This window comes from Humulus lupulus, chromosome 1 (assembly GCF_963169125.1).
Source record: "Humulus lupulus chromosome 1, drHumLupu1.1, whole genome shotgun sequence".
NCBI lineage: Eukaryota > Viridiplantae > Streptophyta > Magnoliopsida > Rosales > Cannabaceae > Humulus > Humulus lupulus.
The window spans coordinates 76,372,777-76,388,672 of NC_084793.1; the positions used below are offsets into that span (position 1 = coordinate 76,372,777).

Sequence of the window (15,896 nt, forward strand, 5' to 3'; positions counted from 1 at the left end):
TTAGTTTTTAAATTTGGAAGTGACAACAAGAGATTATATATTATATATTTAATGTAATATTAAATATTATAAGTGGATTTTAAATTTAAGTTTCTTGCTAGTTTTTAAAAAAAAAATAATTTGTTGCTAATTGACAACAGATTATATTATATGTTTAATATGATATTATTCTAATAAATGCGTTTAAGTTTAATTAAATTTATTTAAGTTATAAAATATATAATCTTATTATTTTTAAATAATTATCATTGTAAAATATCATAAAAATATCTTATTTTAATTTATTTAATTAAAATATCTCAAAAATATACTATTTTAAATTAAAGTTAACATTCAAAAAATAAAAAACTATTAAAAATAGCAAAATATGCATTACCTACACACTTTTTCACCTTTTTAATATAGAAGAGATAGGGAAACTAAGTCAATTGAAAATTCTAAAAAAAAAAAAAAACCATAAAATGAAGCCATATAAAACGGAAGTTACACATATTGAATCGGGTCGTTCCAAGCTTCAAGGTCGATTCAACTATGGCGGACAAATCGGCGACGCAACGGCACACATCGGAGAGAATGGCAGCCAATTTTTTCCGAAACCCTAATCTAATTTTCCCTTTCGCTTTGATCTCCGCTGATGCCCTGCTCATTTCTCTAATTATCGCTTACGTCCCTTGTAAGATCAATTTATCTTGCTCTCTCTTTACCAAACTTTGTATTTGTAATATCATAATTTTTCCCTCCACCATTATCAGATACGAAGATCGATTGGGACGCTTACATGTCCCAGGTAATAATTTTTCTCAAGCTTGTGTTTTTAAGACTATCAGAACTAAATTGAAGAAAAAAACAGAGATTGAAAACTTCAAATTGAATTGTATTAAAAATAAGTTCAAATTGAATTACTAGGGCTTAATTTAGCTTTGAAATTCGTATGTTATCTTCGTTTTACTCCTAAGCAACTCAGTGGATAGTTAGTTTTTTCGTTGATTTAGATTGAATTTGTTTTTTAATTTTGGGTATGATAATAAAGAACAGGTCATTGGGTTTCTTGGTGGGGAAAGAGATTATAAGAACTTGAAAGGTGACACAGGGCCATTGGTCTATCCAGCTGGGTTTCTATATGTTTATGCTGCTATCCGCTATGTTACTGGTGGAGAAGTTTACCCGGCTCAGGTAGTTTTTTCATTCCATCTTTTAAATCAAATTTTGGGTTCCTGTAAGCCACCAGCAATTTTTTTATTTATTTATTTTTTGATGTTATAAAAATTATATTTTGGTGTGAGGTACTTGGCTTGAGACTTGAGTTGAAGTGAACTAGGAAGAACCATAGAAACTACGCTATATGAGGATGGATTGTTGTTGCGAAGATAAATGAAAGTAAATTGATGATTTGGATTTAATAATAAAAGTGATGGCAGATAATATGATTATAATTGGGCTAACTTGATTATTTATCTTCCAAAGCTTAAATATTCCCGTCCATTGTCAATTTCTGCTCTTATGCTTTATTTTAACAATTCTCATCGTTGTAGCTATGTAACCTGTTTAGATGACTTTGCAGTGCTGTTTGCGTTTAAATATACTAATTGGCTCTCAATCTCTTTGTTACAGATTTTGTTTGGAATTTTGTACATCATAAATCTGGGAATCATCTTGGCCATCTATTTGAAGACTGATGTGGTATGAAAACAATTTATACCTTGATCTGGTGGTATTATTTTTCCTTTTTAGTGTCTCACACTACGAGTGCTTTTCCTTGAGCGACTATGTAAGACTGCATTATTTGTTGTATTTCTTAAGTCAGTTTCCACCTTATTGAGTTGTTTGATGCTCTGGTTTTGGGTCTTGCATAATAAAGGAAATTCTGATATTTTCGTGTTTTGATGTATGTGCAAGCTGTTCACTTATTTGCTTCTTCTATTCAAAAGGCCTTACTTGATTTTTGTTTTGGACTATTCTTAATTGTCTTTCAGCTTCCTTGGTGGGCTCTAAGCCTGCTTCTTCTTTCAAAAAGAGTTCACTCTATTTTTGTTCTCCGTCTTTTTAACGACTGTTTTACTATGTTGCTCCTTCATGCTTCACTGGCTTCCATTATTTACCAAAGGTGGCATCTGGGGTTGATCATTTTCAGGTAGCTCTTTTGCATCCTCCTTTTTTTTTCATAAGGTAGATGATGTTGGTTAAGGTTTGTTTCTGGCTTCTGTAGTGGGGCAGTTTCAATAAAGATGAATGTACTACTTTATGCTCCACCTCTATTAATCCTTATGCTAAAGGTACATTCCATTTAGCATTGGATCATTTAAAAATATGCAAAAATGATCTAATTGAAAGTTTTAAAGGAACATGCATTTTATTTTTATATTTAATATTAATTTGTTTTAAAATGTCTTCTACAGGCTATGGATATTACTGGAGTGATATCTGCTTTAGCTGGTGCTGCACTTGTGCAGGTGCTTACCATGCGCCTTTTTATCATTAAAGGATTTAAGCTTTCTGAATATTTAGTTTTGATGGCTCCATATCTTGCATTTGTATTATTATTATCATGTTAATATGGTTACAGAGCACTCAATTCTTTAAATGCAGAAGTTGGATGATTGAATTTTATTAATTTTCTTTCAACATGACTAGGTGAGTTGGACTTCGATAGCATTCCCTAATTATGGTGTTCAGTTGTTTTCCCCTCATTGATGAATGGTTGTGCAGATACTTTTGGCACTGCCTTTTATCATATCATATCCATTTTCGTACATATCAAGAGCCTTCAATCTTGGACGAGTCTTCATCCATTTTTGGTACATTTGATTCGATCATGAAATCTTTCAGAGTTTTCTCATATGATTTTTTAGCTCAGCTATTTAATAATTTGGACAATGCAGAGAAAAAAACTAATATCTACTTTATTTTTTCAGGTCAGTTAATTTTAAGTTTGTTCCAGAGCAAATATTTGTTTCAAAGTCATTTGCAGTCTCTTTGTTGATTGCTCACCTCGGTCTGCTTATTGCTTTTGCTCATTATAGATGGTGCAAGTAAGTAGGTTTTTTTATCTTCTGTTTGATTTTGGTTTAGAAGTTTTCTAACGTTGGGGAGATAAGGTAGAAAATTTATTTTTCTAACTATTTGTGCTACAAATCTTGACATAATATTTGGCATTAAGCCTTTTAAACTGGAATTTTCACTCAATGTGTGTATGTGATTGTTATTTACAGGCATGAAGGAGGCCTTCTGAATTTTTTGCATTCTATACTTGTCTCAATAAAATTAAGATTATCACGTTCCACCTTGAAGAATTCTAATAATGGTCATAGATCACTGAAGGTTCTCAAAGCAGAACGTAAGTTTTGGAATTTCTCATAAACTTTAGTTTGATATCCATTCTCAGCTTCTGTTTCCTCTTAATTTATTTTGATGCTGAGTCTGCTCTGATATTTTCAGATATTGTCACAACAATGTTTGTCGGAAACTTCATTGGCATTATATGCGCCCGATCATTGCATTATCAGTTCTACTCATGGTAAGTTCTGGTGGACCCAAATTATTGCCTGTACGCCATGATTTGAGTAACTTTAGAATTGCTCCTTGCTGCCATGTTCATGTTTGTATTTTTAGCTGTTTAAATTGGGATTCGCCATAGTTCTCTTGATTTTGAAACTTAGCTATCCACTGTCATTTAACGGCAGGTATTTCTATAGCATACCTTATCTGCTTTGGAAGACTCGTTATCCTACTTTGTTACGGTATGTTGTTTCCAATTCCAGGCTTACTTTATCCTGCTAATAAAGTTGTATGACGAATAGAGAAGATCGATAATCTACTCATAAGTTTTTGTTTACCCTGCAGTGTACTTTTGTTTGTTGGAACAGAGTTCTGCTGGAATGTTTATCCTTCAAATGCTTATTCATCAGCACTCCTGTTATGTCTCCATTTAGTAATATTGTTTGGTCTGTGGTCTGCTCCATCTGAATTTCCATATGTAAGCAATAAAAAAACTGAATAGAGACAAGACAAGACCTATAAAACACATTCAAGTGTTTCTTTGTGTTGCTGTTCTCTTCTTCATTTTGCTTTGTTTTGTATGCTCTGAAATTCCGTTTTTTTATGATTACCAACTTAATTATTCAAATTAAATAATTAATTGTTGAACTGTTACAGAAATGTTTATAAACAGACCCAAAGACTGTTTGAATAGAAACTAGATATGTTTAAATAGTTTATGACCAGAAGATAAAAACGAACATAAGGTAAAGAACACACGAATTTTTACGTGGTATCAGCAATTTTTGCAGATTGCTACTAGTCCACGAGGCCACGCCCAGAGAATGAAATTTATTAGAAGAATATCTAAACGATTACAAAACCAAATTGACTTATACAAATGAAGACTCCCTCTTGAATTTGTCACAACTGTTGTAATCTAAACTTCTAAACTTCTAATCAAATTTCTGAAGTGCTAAGATCTTGAACTCCCTTTAAATCATAACACCTGCACTTTTCCTCCCGAAAAGTGACTCACGAACAAGACTTCTCCTGAAGCAATACAAAAGTACACTGTAATAAACCACTAAGAACTTGTTAGACTCAAGTTCTTCACATAATAAAAAGTCTCTCTAAAACTTGAAAAATATTTGGAAAATAGTACACCAAGAGAGATGATCAAAAACCAACGACCTAAGGATGATTATATACTTTTTAGAATCCATTTAGGTCGTGGGAAACAATTCAGAAACCAATCAACGAATAAATGGAAAATCTTCCAAAACAGGAAAGTCAGAATCTGTTCAAACAAACTGGCAATCCGTTCAAACAGATTCATTGAACTTGGACAGTTTTTAAACCAGTTTCCCTAAATAAATAAAGAAACTATATATACTTTATCTCTGCAAGCTATACACGATTTCTGGACAAATAAATCAGATCAAAAAATAAATACCAATAATTTCCATTTCAAGAAAAGATATTCTTTTATAGAAAATTATATATTTATTTTATTAACATATATATAATAATCTGATTATAAAAAGACACATTTCAACAAAACAAGAAATTACCCATTTTCGAAATTTACCACTCAATATTACAAAACAGGAAACTACCAATTTCGAAAATACTCATTTAATTAATTTTGTCAATATTGTCAAATATGCCAATAAATTTTTTTACATGCTCGATTATATATAAACAACAAGGAACACCACTCATGATTGCCGAGAAGAACTACCAAGTACCAAGGTTTTTTGTATCTATCGCGTAAAGCACCGTTGCTGCTGTTGTTTTTTTTACTATAACCACTTACTACCTTTCTACATGTCAGTAACTGTTACTGTGGTGTCTTTGCTATTGCTATTAACGTTAACTTCAATTTTTAAAATCTGCTAAATTTTTGTCTATTTCTAATAAAAACAGTTAGTTATGAAGCGCCAAAAAAGCTGGAATCTCGAGACAATCAAATAAAAACATATCACAAAAAAAAAAACATATATTTTCATTTTTGGGATTCACTAGCATGGTAGAAAAAAAAAATATATATTTAAAAATGATTGGACTCATATTTATTAGTTTATTTATTTATTTATATTCTTTTTTAAAAATTAATTAAATGAAAAAAGTTGGCACTTACAAAATTTAGTCAAAATCATATTAAATATATGTGTTATTGGTTACTTTGAGTCATAGTTGGTGTATCAACAACCACATTAGATTAGGATGATAGATTTGTTCTCTTAGTGCAATCGATATATTGATCTATGCTTATCCAGTGTAATTATTTGTTGTTTTGAATACAATTCTTCTAATCGAATGTAGGGCTGTTCATTGGACCATATCCAATATTTTTGGACCCATCCAGATCCAATCCAATTATACATTGGATGTTGGATTTCTCCAACCGATCCAATCCAATATTGTATGCTCAACCGAACCGAACCGAACCGATCCAATAAGTCATTGGATTGGATCGGTCCCATCCAATGGATATGAATCCCTGTATTGGATCGGATCCATCCAATATTTTTGATCCAATATTTATTAGAACGGATTGGATTCATCCAATATTAATTGGATTGATTGGATCCATCCAATCCGATCCTTAGAAGAGTTAAACCTGATTTTTCACATAAACGACTAATATATTAGTTCAAAACATTACAAACCCAACATAATTCCAATGATATTTTAACTTTAAAAAAAATATATAATATATTTTTTTATCTGAATATTAATTGGATGGTATTGGATCATTATTGGATTGGATCGGTCGGTTGGATCCATTGGATTTACATGTCATCCAAGAACCGACCGATCCAATATTGGATTTTTAAAAATGTCATCCGATCCAATCCAATCATGATTGGATATTCAATTTTTAGCGGTCGGTTGACATTGGATCGGTCGGTTTGTTATTGAATCGGATCGTTTATGCACAGCCCTAATCGAATGTATCCAATTTGATTTAAATATAGTAATGCACATCAAACATGTCCTAGGTGGAAATAAAAAACTTTTAAATATCAGGAGATTGCCCAAAGAAAGAACATATAGAATTTAAAATTATGAAGCTAATTGTTTACCAATTTCAAATTAAGGTTATCATTTAAATTAAACACTTAATTTGTGTATTTGAATGTTAATCTTAATTTTGAAATAGTGTTTCTCATAAAAATCATAATTAATTACTCACGCATGAATGACAAATCGTGTTATCTATATATTAGCTTCTTAAAATAGGAAATTCAAGTTTTCAAAATGGTAAAGATCTAAATTTCTTCTAGAAAAAAAATGATCTGTTCCAACTGCCGCAATGAAGGAAATACGTTTTCAAATAAAAAAAAAACAATGAAGGAAAGTATGGAAACAAAAGAAGAAAGAAAAATATGTTACTTTGTAAATTAAAAATCCAATGTGTTTTTTCATTTGACCATTTTTATAAATTTAACACTATATTTGTGTTATTTAACAAATTAAAAAAATTAATAAAAAATAGGATTATATCCTTTTAGACCATATATTTTATTCCATTACTTGTTTGGGTCTTATATTTTGATAAATTATTTTTTTCCTGTGTTTTGTAAAATAGTTCAAATAGACTCCTAAATTTAATTTTGATAAAAAAAATTTGAGCTCAAACCACAAATGATTCACCAAACTATAACTCAGAACAAAAACACAACAATTCTATCTAATAACTATGTTGTTATATTTAATTTTTTGTTCATCAAAATCAGGTTTAAGTGTATTTGAATCATTTTACAAAACACAGGGTCCAAAAAATAATTTATTAAAACAAAAGATCTAAATAGGTAACGAGACAAAACACAGGGTACAAAAAAGTATAAACTCTAAAAATTAATACTTAAGTATTTAACAATCTTAACTAGTGAACTCATCAATTTAATCACATACAAGATTTTTATTATAAAAAATATTAAGAATATAAGATAAGCATAACAAAATTTCAGGAAATTATCCTACGTACCATTTTTTACTTGTTCTTTTTATTTTTACGTCAATTATTATTGTAGTTCATTTATATATATTGTTTTTTTTTTTATGAAAAATAAGGTTTTCTTTTATTTTCTTCTTTAGTTTACTGTTTCTTATTCATTCTCTCCTTTTCTTTTTCTACTTACACCACAAATGGGTGGCTTTGTCCGCTTTCGGAACACGCATCATATTTACATTCATTTTATTGATCCTAAAAGTTTATATATATGTATATATAATTTAAGCCAAACATGAAAATATGCTCTTATAATTTTGATTACATGCCTACAATTTTTTTTTTTGGTGTGATGTGAATCACAAACTACCTAGAAAGTAGTTTATCTCAAAATACACTCAACATATTTCTAGAAGGTATTGAATGTTCATGTAAGTTTGTATAGAAAAAATTATTTTTATAAAAATAACAAAAATCAATTCCCCTTTCTTATTCTATTTAAGTCAATCAACCAAATAAACTATATTATAAAATTGATAAATTAAGTTTATCAACAAATCAATATAATTTTTCTCTAAATCAAAATAAATAAAAATTGAACATCATCTCACATAAATTCTTTACAAAATGACACATATCAATATACTCAAATGATATAGAATCAAGGCCGCTAGAAAAAGTGCATGAACCAAGGGGAAGGATTGAAACCATGACTTCTTCCTTGAAAAGAGAAGTGTGGAACCAACTAGGCTAAGCCCAAGACCACAAGACTAGACACATTTATCTATCAAGCCTTTCAGTAAACTCATAAGCATCAAATTTAACTGCGAATTTTGTTATCAAAACAAAAAACAACTAAAACAACTTCATTATGCAACCTAAGCAACATTCTATTATAAATGCAACATACAACAACTTAAGCAAGTTGATTTGCAACATACATCAATCTCATATACATATTACAACAACATAAACAAACTCATTATGCAACACGAATTAATCTTATGCAATCCAATGCAACCTAAAGCAACTTAATTATATATATAAAAAAAATTCTCAGTTACAAATTATAACACAAATCATCCATTATGCAACCCATTACAATTTACACCAACTTAAACAACCCAAATGCAAGGTAAAGATGCTACTTACAACATGTTAAGTAGCTATTATGCAACAATTAACAACTTAAGCAACCTGACATGCAATATACAACAATCTCATATGCAAATTACAACAACTTAAGAGCCTAAAGCAGCCTCATCATGGAACTTAATTAACCTTATACAACCTACAACAACTAAAACTTAAACAAACCAGATGCAACATTCACCAACACTTTTAGTTAAAGGTGCATCCTACAGCTTAAGCAACCTAATATGCAACTTGTATCAACTTAAGTAACTCTTTATGTGAATTTCAGCAATTTAAGAAATTTGATATGCCACACACAATAACTTAAACAACCTTATTTTGAGGTTTCACATCGGGTTGCATATATTACAACTTGCAAAAGATGTTGTAGAAGTTGCACCTCCAGTTGCAAAGGTTATCATGGAGGTTGCACCTCATGTTTTAAAGGTTGCAATAGATATTGCAGATGTTGCCAATGAGGTTACACTTCAGATTTCAAAGGTTGCAATAAAAACTGTAAATGTTTCCAATGAGGTTGCACCTCAAGTTTTAAAGGTTGCAATAAAGTTTGCAAATGTAGCAACAAAGGTTGCACCTTAAGCTGTAAAGGTTACAAATGTTGCCAATGATGATGTTACATTTCATGTTTCAAATGTTGCAATAGAGGTTGCAGATGTTCTCAATGAGGATGCACCTAAGGTTTCAAAAGTTGCAATAGAGTTTGCAAATATTGCAACAAAGGTTGCACCTCAAGTTGCAAATGTTGCCAATGAGGTTGCACCTTGGGTTACAAATGAGGTTTCACGTCAAGTTGCAAATGTTGCAATAGTGGTTGCAGATATTGCAACAGAGGTTACCAAACATGTTCCCATACAAGTCATGACAACTCAAAAACTCATGCTAATTTCATCCTTATGTAATTCATGCAACCCATTGCAACCTTAAGTGCAAGCCCATGCAAACCATAACAACTTAAAAACGCATATGTTAATTTCATTCTTATGCAACTCATGAAACCTCAAATGCAAGTCAATGCAACTCATGGTAACTTAAAAATTCATATATGTTAATTTCATCCTTAAGTAACTCGAGCAACCTACTGCAACCTCGGATGCAAGCCCATGCAACCCATGTTAAATTAAAAACTCACATGTTAATTTCATTCTTATGCAACTTATGCAATCCACTGCAACCTCAAATGAAAATTACAATATGTTAAGCAATTTGTTATGCAATCTAAAGCAACTAATAAAAACCAATTTACAAATTTCAACATGTTAAGCACCTATATCAATGTCATTATACAAATTAATCATCATTATGCAACCCCATGCAACCTAAACAACCTGTTTAATAATCTAACTAACATGTTAAAGAAACTAAGTCAATTTGGAAAGGCAATTAAGTCCTAATTAATATAGTCAAAAGTTGCAGTAAAAATATATGCTTGACAGTCCATGATACAATTAGCTCCCTTTTCCATCATAAATTTTATACTTTCAATTTTGTTAGTTTAATGTTTATTATTTTATATTTTTACACATATATTTTTTAATATTTTATTAGCTAATTGCATGAAAATAATATTCAAGCTGTACTAAATTACAATAAAATGATGTTTGTATAAAGTAAAATTTAAATTTTGAGGCTAATGGGAAATAAAATTAAAATGATGCACATAGTTATAACACACAATACTAAAAACTATGAGAATCTTATTTATATATATATTTATGGGTAAGTACTCAATGGTTACATTAATTTTAAACATTGGATCGTTATTGAATGGTTGCGATTAATTTAATAATTGACTAAAAATAATTAATGAGCATTAAGAAGCAACCAGTAACCTGACACTAACAATCATATATATAATATTTTATTTCCTTAATAATATTAATTAAGATTTGTCTTGTTTAAAAAATAAATTTTACTATTATCACTAACTATAATTATTATCTAAAAACTAATTTTTTTAATCAAAATATTCGATAGAATTATTTTGCAATGAAAATTTATAATTGTCCATGCTCTTTATACTTAAGTTCATATTATAAATTTTGTAGCATTTAAATCCTTATTCAATTATTATTTTTAATTTTTTTTTCACGAAATCTTAATTTTAAGTTTATTTAAATATGAGGGTCAATTTGTTAAAAAAAATGTCCTTTTAAATTTTAATTAATAAAAAATTATTTCGACAACTATTCACATAGCATTTGACATACAATTTTTTTTTAATATTTACTTTGATCTCGACTCTTTGAGTACCATATGTTCTTCTTCTTTCACTCCTTAATTTGCTTTCTCTCTTATCCACCTTATTCCTTCTCCTCCTTACAGATCTATCTTAATCTCTTCTTTCCTTTCTTTGTACACTTTATCTCCTCCTTTGTTCTCTCTCCCTTAATTTAGTTTTCTCTCTATTATGTTCTTTTTACGTTATTTTATTACCAAGATTAAAATGTCTTGGTTTTCTTCAGTAACTATAAGTTTTAGTTTAATTTATTCATAAGGTTTGTTATGTATTTTATTCAATCGTCGTTATCATTTATTTATTTATTTATTTATTCAATCATATGCTGAAGGACATACACTATTTCGATTGTGTATATAGAGAATTAACATCACAACTAATAATATAATGATAATAATAATAATAATTGAATATAAATTTTTTATTAAATTATTCTTAAGTTTTTTTCATGGGATAAATTATTTTAAGTTAAATATTATTTTTTATATAATTATCATTTTAATAAATTATTGATTCAATTATATATTTTAATTCCATAAAAATTGAAATCTAAAAATAGAAACCTTTATACTAATGACTCGTTAAAACCTTCTATAATAAGTTATTAAAATTGTAACCATCATAGTGATGTTATCACGGAAAACTTGTCCATATATATATATATATAAATAAAAGTTCTCTTTCTCTACTAATGAATTATGATATTGTCTATATGGTAAAGTTTTTTAGCAAGAAGAGAAAGTCTTTATATAGTTATATATATTGCCGGATGAGATTTTTTCTTGCAGATTTTCTCTAATAATTTGTGTCAAAGATGACACCGTCAACGTCAATGGTGGACCTGCAAAAGAAAAGAGAGATAAGAAAAAATATAGATTTTTAGTGAACACCGTAATTTAAAAAAAAAAAATTAATTATATATTTATGTAATAAATTTTTAGTTTCCATATAATTGAAATAAAAGTTTCTTATAAATATTAATGAAAATGTCCCAAAAATTTCACCATAAATAGTGTATGATGTAATTAATGTTGATATAATTATTTAAGCAAATTTCATCTTATTTTATTTTACAAACTTTGAGATACACACTTTTGAAATTATTTCTCTCATTGTGTGTATTCCTTATATCTTTATTGTATAATCCCTTTTCTTTTCTCGACCGAAGCCCCGCCGGGATTTTTGTGTGCGTCAGTTGTGTTCTAGCCAAAAGGGCCATGTCTTGTTGCAAGAGAGTAGTACAATGGCGCAACACAATTATGTTGCTCCTTTGACAGGATGCTCTTTCAATATTATTTATAGGTCTCTTTCCTCTTGGCATGTGTATCTCTACCCGGTGCTGGCAGTGTGCTAGGTTATTTCATTGCAACTTGATCTAGTCGGCACCTTTAGAGGTGCGTGTTTCTAGGGTTTTTTTTTCTGGTGGGTCGTCGTCTGTTGTGGGAGGCATCTTCGATGGGTTGTGGATTTCGATGAAACGTGGTTCTGGGATGGGTGACCAGAATGGTGGTGGAAAGTGGACATGAAATTACCCTCAATGAAGATTGTTGACCACGATTTTGGCCAACGACGAGTAGACGTCAAAACTACAATAAGCCTTCAAGAGAAAATACGACACAAATAATTTTATAGTGGTTCAGCCCCAATTTACTAGTAATAGCCTAATCCACTGGGAGTTGTGATATATAGAACCTACACTTAAGGTCAGATGAACTTGTGTCAACTGAGTTCCTTAAGTGCAAGTGAAAAAAGTACATAAATTTCTCTCAAGAATACAAATGCTCTCTCAGAAAAATCAGAATTCGAATCCCCTTTAATGATGCCATGAGCTCTTTATTTATAGGCTCATGGATCGTACAAAAAATCCTCCAATAATCAGGATAATTGGGTTATTTTAACCAATCTAACTAATAATCAAATATAAAAAATAACATAAGCGATTTCTTCGGGATATCTGAGAGATTTTCGCTGTAACTACGGATGATTCTAACTGAAGTCGTTACTGAAATTTTGTTGAAGAGTAGCTTCTGGTCTATCTAGTCGGCCAACTCTGCTCCCTGGAGTGAGACTGTTTGGTCAAAACACTCTTGTGGTCAGGCAAAACAAATGACTGGTCGGCCAAAATATTTTACTGGTCGGCCAAAACAAATGTCTGGTCGGCCAGAACATTTTACTGGTCAGTCAAAAATCTTTACCGGTCGGACAGAAATTCTACCTGGTCGGTCAAATCACTTCCAAACCAGATAAATCATTTTCATGACCAGTAATATCACAACTCCGAAGATTAATCTCAAACCTTTGCCCTCCTTGGTCAATACATTTATTGACTATTAATGTGTCACTCACTATCGTGCATTGCCACGCCATCGTATTCAAATTTTGGGGATAACATTTTCTCCCCAAGTTTATTATATGATTTACTCACATAATAAACTTTTTCTCAACTGCTGAGGGCAAACAAAAAAAGAAAAAACTGACTTTCCACATTCTCCCGCCTTTTCAAACAAACCACGACTAAAATCTTTCTAGACCACGATCATGGTAGTTACCTGTCCCCAATCGTGGGGGAGAGAATAGCAAAAAGAATTTTAAGAGTCTAAGGGTAAGTGAAAATTTCCTCTCACTCCCCTTTAAATAGACCCATAGGTGCTTTCAATTTCATAAGCAAAAAGGCTCATAAACAACCCTTTATTCTTCCCTTGGCCAAAACCTCCAAAAAGCTCAAAATTGTTCCAATTCCTTCAAGCAAATCCAAGGATTCTTCAAGAAATCAACACCTCTTCAAGATATTTGGGTAAGTTCTTCTTCCTCATCTTCATTTGTAAGCTTTTTAAACTTTAAAATTTTACATAAAAGTTTGTTAGAACCCATATATGCCGAAACCCTCTTCTTAGAATGCACTCTTGGATTTGTGTATGAATCTTTGATGAATGATGCAATTTGTGGCTGTTTTGATGTAGTTTAGGCTATGGTTAAATCAATTTGGTCTCCAATTTTATGAAAATTTGAAGAAAAAATGATTTTTCATTCTAGATTGCATATCTAGGTTTATGGGTATTTGATGAACACTTCTTTCCTTAGAACCTCTTGAACTCTTAAAATCCCACCTTTTGATCTTGATGTAGTGTCCCATGAGTAGAAAAACATGTTTGTGCCCCATGCCTTTGAGATGTATGGTCTTTTCGGACCCTATAGCCAATCAGTCACTATTTTTGGCCCTCAAATTCATACGTGACTAGTAGGATAGCCTAGCTCCTCGAAAATAGCTTGTTAGAAAATATGCGCATGGCCAATCGGCCATTTCAGTTGACTGCTCGAACATTCGGATACTCCCCAAGCTACCGGCTCAGACATGCCCATCCGCTCGGACCAGTTCCCAGCTGATCGGACACCACACCTCTCGCTCGGACCAGCGCCCAACCGATCGAATGCTCCCCTTCTGCTCGGGCATCATGCAAATAGTTCGGCCAACACACCATCCGCTTGGCCCTGAATACTCCCAAGCCATGCATTTTAGGCACCAAATTTTTTTTTGTTATTATTGTCGTCCTCATACATATTTATCTGGGGAGTAAAAAATATTTTTACTACTAGAAAATATTTTACTCAGTAGTAAATATTTTTTCTTTGCATTCATTGATTTATGTTTGTTTGGTTCACTCACCTCCCCATACTTTTTTGTAGATGAATCGCTTCGACTACAGGGGAGGTGACATACAAACTCTGACTCTTCAATTCCCAAGTCAAGCAACACTCCTCAAAGTAGCGATTCTTCATCCAAATCTCCTAGCAGTCGTACTCCTGAGGATTGCCTTCGTCGCCTTAAGAAAATCCTTCCCCGGTCATCCTTATACTCCCTTCACGAAGAATAGTTTCTTAATCAACAGCTTCAACATTCGCCAATGAGGGTGAAAAAATCTAATCAACTTCCTCAAGACCAAGATCCTCAAGTGGCTCGAAGAGCGACACAAAAGGTAGTGGAACGTAGTGAAGCTCAAACTGCAGCTTCTTCAAGGCCTCCTCGCCAGGTCCAAAAAGCTAGCAAGCCCTGGAAAAAGACTACCCAAAACTTCACAACTGAGATTCGGCAATCAGCTGCTCTAAAACCAAGAAAAGATGATGAAGATGGAACGCCTTCTTAGTTCATAGCCAAACCTTCTAAACTTAACTCCAAAATGCTCGATAAAGACATTCAGGCTTCGGGCCTTGAAGGAGTAAATGTGATATGCCTGCGACCTCACCAAAGAGCTAACAACCTGGTGGACCCCACTGCGCCTGCTCTAGATACCATGTTTTTGCAGGAGCTACTATCCCACTACATCCCTTTTTTCGGTCAGTAGCAGACTACTTCAATGTCTCTCCCTTCCAGATAGCTCCTAATGGAATTCAAGCACTATCCGCTTTATATATTCTCTATTACTTTCAAGGCTGGGAGCCACCAACTCCTCATGAAGTGCATTACCTTTTTTATTTTAGGACTAACCCAAGCCATAAGAATACATGTTTTTTCCACCTCTTCCATAGGCAAAAATGGATTAAGTATCTTCATGGTATCGCGCATAAATTGAATCCCGAAAAATACTATACAGAATATTTTCTCACTCCAGACATTAAGGCCAACAACTTGGCTTTCACGCATGCAGGCCCTTTCCATCAACCTCTACCAACTAGGGAAATGCATTCCCAAGTAGAAGAACTTCCTAATATGTCTACAGAAGAGAAAAATGTCAAAGGGTTGGTCAACGTGGACAATCTTCAGCTGGTGGGGTTGTTACAAAGCAATCAAAACATCATAGAAGGTAGTACTACTGAAGAAGCAAACACAACTGGCCAGTCAAATGCCAATACTGAAGTAGTGACGGATCAGTTTTCTCCTGAGCCATCTCCCCATTCACGCCGACCAACTGACTTTACTATTAAGGAACCCCTTCTAGAAGACCATCGTAGACAGGCCATTCCTACAAATCCTGGGAAAGGAAAGACCCTTGAGCTCCATAGAGAAGTCAGCTCGTCATTTGAAGAAGAAGACGACTTTCTTGATGAAATTCTAAACTCAGGATTTTCTGCTAA

At 31.9% G+C, this 15,896-nt stretch overlaps 1 protein-coding gene across 2 annotated transcripts; it reads left to right on the top strand.

The window, feature by feature from the left end:
• Nucleotides 1-444: 444 nt before the first annotated feature.
• Nucleotides 445-4,045, top strand: LOC133794795 (dol-P-Man:Man(5)GlcNAc(2)-PP-Dol alpha-1,3-mannosyltransferase). 2 transcript variants are annotated; one of them, XM_062232206.1, is made up of 13 exons: nt 445-673; nt 753-787; nt 1,036-1,173; nt 1,612-1,680; nt 1,974-2,131; nt 2,207-2,273; nt 2,397-2,450; nt 2,707-2,795; nt 2,913-3,029; nt 3,210-3,334; nt 3,436-3,514; nt 3,681-3,737; nt 3,841-4,045. In XM_062232206.1, the coding sequence occupies exons 1-13, from the start codon at nt 532-534 to the stop codon at nt 3,995-3,997; spliced, it is 1,287 nt and encodes a 428-aa protein (XP_062088190.1). In that variant the 5' UTR covers nt 445-531; the 3' UTR covers nt 3,998-4,045. The 2 variants fall into 2 exon arrangements, with proteins under 2 accessions (XP_062088190.1, XP_062088198.1); XM_062232214.1 differs by lacking the exon at nt 2,207-2,273 and having other exon boundaries at nt 2,105-2,131.
• Nucleotides 4,046-15,896: the final 11,851 nt, after the last annotated feature.

What these genes read in the sequence shown, in the direction of transcription:
- LOC133794795 (XM_062232206.1), top strand. Translation starts at nt 532, where the DNA reads ATGGCGGACAAATCGGCGACGCAACGGCACACATCGGAGAGAATGGCA. An exon ending in CTGGTGCTGCACTTGTGCAG is followed by an intron (nt 2,451 to 2,706) that starts GTGCTTACCATG and finishes ATGGTTGTGCAG; the next exon opens with ATACTTTTGGCACTGCCTTT. An exon ending in GAAGGTTCTCAAAGCAGAAC is followed by an intron (nt 3,335 to 3,435) that starts GTAAGTTTTGGA and finishes TGATATTTTCAG; the next exon opens with ATATTGTCACAACAATGTTT.